This window comes from Prunus avium, chromosome 1, assembly GCF_965620075.1.
Source record: "Prunus avium chromosome 1, drPruAviu1.hap1.1, whole genome shotgun sequence".
Taxonomy (NCBI): Eukaryota; Viridiplantae; Streptophyta; class Magnoliopsida; order Rosales; family Rosaceae; genus Prunus; species Prunus avium.
This window is the reverse complement of record NC_142284.1, coordinates 44,641,456-44,643,421: the sequence shown is the minus strand read 5'-3', so window position 1 is coordinate 44,643,421 and position 1,966 is coordinate 44,641,456. Positions and strand designations below refer to the sequence as shown.

The window sequence follows — 1,966 nt, the reverse complement described above, 5'->3', positions numbered from 1 at the left end:
CCACGAGTATTCCCGATGCCCGGAAACTGATGATAGAGCAGCCTTCAAAAGCGGCTATCTGGTCCACAGCAGCAACTGTACCACCTATTCCGAATTAATGAAGCAAGCGGCTATCCACGCTAAGGCCGAACATTTCAACTCCAAAGGGTCGGTTTCGGAAGCAAGGAAACAACGACCGACCGGCCTTCGGCACGAAGTTATGACCGTTTCCCCGTGAATCGGACAACGAATCAGGATCCCTACCGAATGGCACCACCTGTCTCTGCTTTTTCCGGGGCACGAAATAAACGGAAAGACCACTTCCGGGATCGGCAGGACGGCAACAAAAAGGGCAAGGATTCCGGCAGGTGAGGCGACTTCGGAAATCCGAAGAAGAATCGACCAGAGGAAATTTTCACGTTGCACAACACTACTTATGAGCGCGTTCTCCTGACAGAAGGGGAAATGATACCGAAACCGAACAATCGCAAGCTCCCTCGACAGAACGAGAAGGATACAGGAGTCTTCTGCCGATACCACCAGTACAATGGCCACGACACGGAATCGTGCATCGCCCTTCGGAAAATTGTAGAGCGCCTCATCAACGAAGGAAAGCTGGATCAGTATTTGAGCACTAAACCAGCATCGGACAAACCAGCGAATCGGCAGATCAATATGATTAGTGGGGGGACACCCATCGCCAAAACTAGCAACCGATCTGTCAAAGATTATGTCTGTGCTGTTCGGTACCCCCCGATCCTCAGCATAGACCAAGGCCGCAACAACAAGGTCCAGCGAATCGGTTGGGAACCCATTACCTTTTCTGAAGAGGAAGAGCGTGGCATCATTTTCCCCCACTCAGACCCCATGATTATACGAGCCGACATTTCAGACTTCGACGTAGGCCGAATCCTCATCGACACATGCAGTTCGGTCAACGTCCTCTTTGCCGATGCTTTCGAGGCCCTCGGCATAGACCCTCAGTACCTAAATAAGGATATCACCCCCCTCTTAAGCTTCTCTGGTGACGTGGTTGAACCCATCGGCAGTGTTCAGCTCCCGTTCGCTGTCGGCACTATCCCCAGACGAACGATCATCTACACCCATTTTCTAGTAGTCGATTGTCCGACGGCATACAACGCCATCATCGGTAGGACATCACTCACAAAGATGAAGGCCATGCTATCGCCACACATACTCCCCCTCAAGTTCCCCACGCACGTTGGTGTTGGCCAAGTGCGAGGGGATCAGTTGAGTGCACAGACGTGTTACGTTGCAGCAACCAAGGAATCAGCACGAGCGACGCTTCGCGAAACATATTCAGTTTCTGCCAAAATGACTGTGCCGAACGGCAGGGGGATAGAAAAATAGGATGATCCCCGAGATGAGGCCGTCATCCCACAAGCACAACCCATTGATGATCTAGAATCGGTCGCCCTCTCCGACGCACAGCCCGACCGACAAGTACGGATCGGCACCACCTTGAGTTCGGCACTACGGGCCGATTGATTGCCTTCCTACGCGCCAATACAGAGGTTTTCGCCTGGTCCTATGACGACATGCCTGGCATCGCCCCAAACGTCATCAGTCACAAGCTCAGCATTTGTCCTACTGCCAAACCCATCAGACAGAAACGGCGGGGCTACGACGCCGAACGGTACGAAGCGATGAGAATCGAGGTGGAGAAATTGCGCACAATCGGCTTCATCCAGGAAGTCGCCTACCCAATTTGGCTGGCCAATTCGGTGCTGGTCAAAAAGTCGAGCGGTGCATGGCGAATGTGTCAGGACTATACCGATCAGAACAAGGCTTGCCCCAAAGACAGTTTTCCTTTGCCAAGGATTGATCAGATGGTAGACGCAACGGTAGGCCATGAACTTCTCAGCTTCGTGGACGCATACTCGGGCTACAATCAGATATTCATGAGCCCTGCCGATCGCGAACATACGGCATTCATCACCGACAAAGGACTTTACTGTTACAACGT

General features: G+C 52.4%; 1 protein-coding gene across 1 annotated transcript; it reads left to right on the top strand.

Moving 5' to 3' along the window:
• Nucleotides 1–444: 444 nt before the first annotated feature.
• LOC148297898 (uncharacterized) lies at nucleotides 445–1,350 on the top strand. Its single transcript, XM_088248857.1, has one exon. It carries the CDS (start codon nucleotides 445–447, stop codon nucleotides 1,348–1,350), a length of 906 nt encoding a protein of 301 aa, XP_088104983.1.
• The last annotated feature ends 616 nt before the right edge of the window (nucleotides 1,351–1,966 follow it).

What these genes read in the sequence shown, in the direction of transcription:
- LOC148297898 (XM_088248857.1), top strand. Translation starts at nt 445, where the DNA reads ATGATACCGAAACCGAACAATCGCAAGCTCCCTCGACAGAACGAGAAG.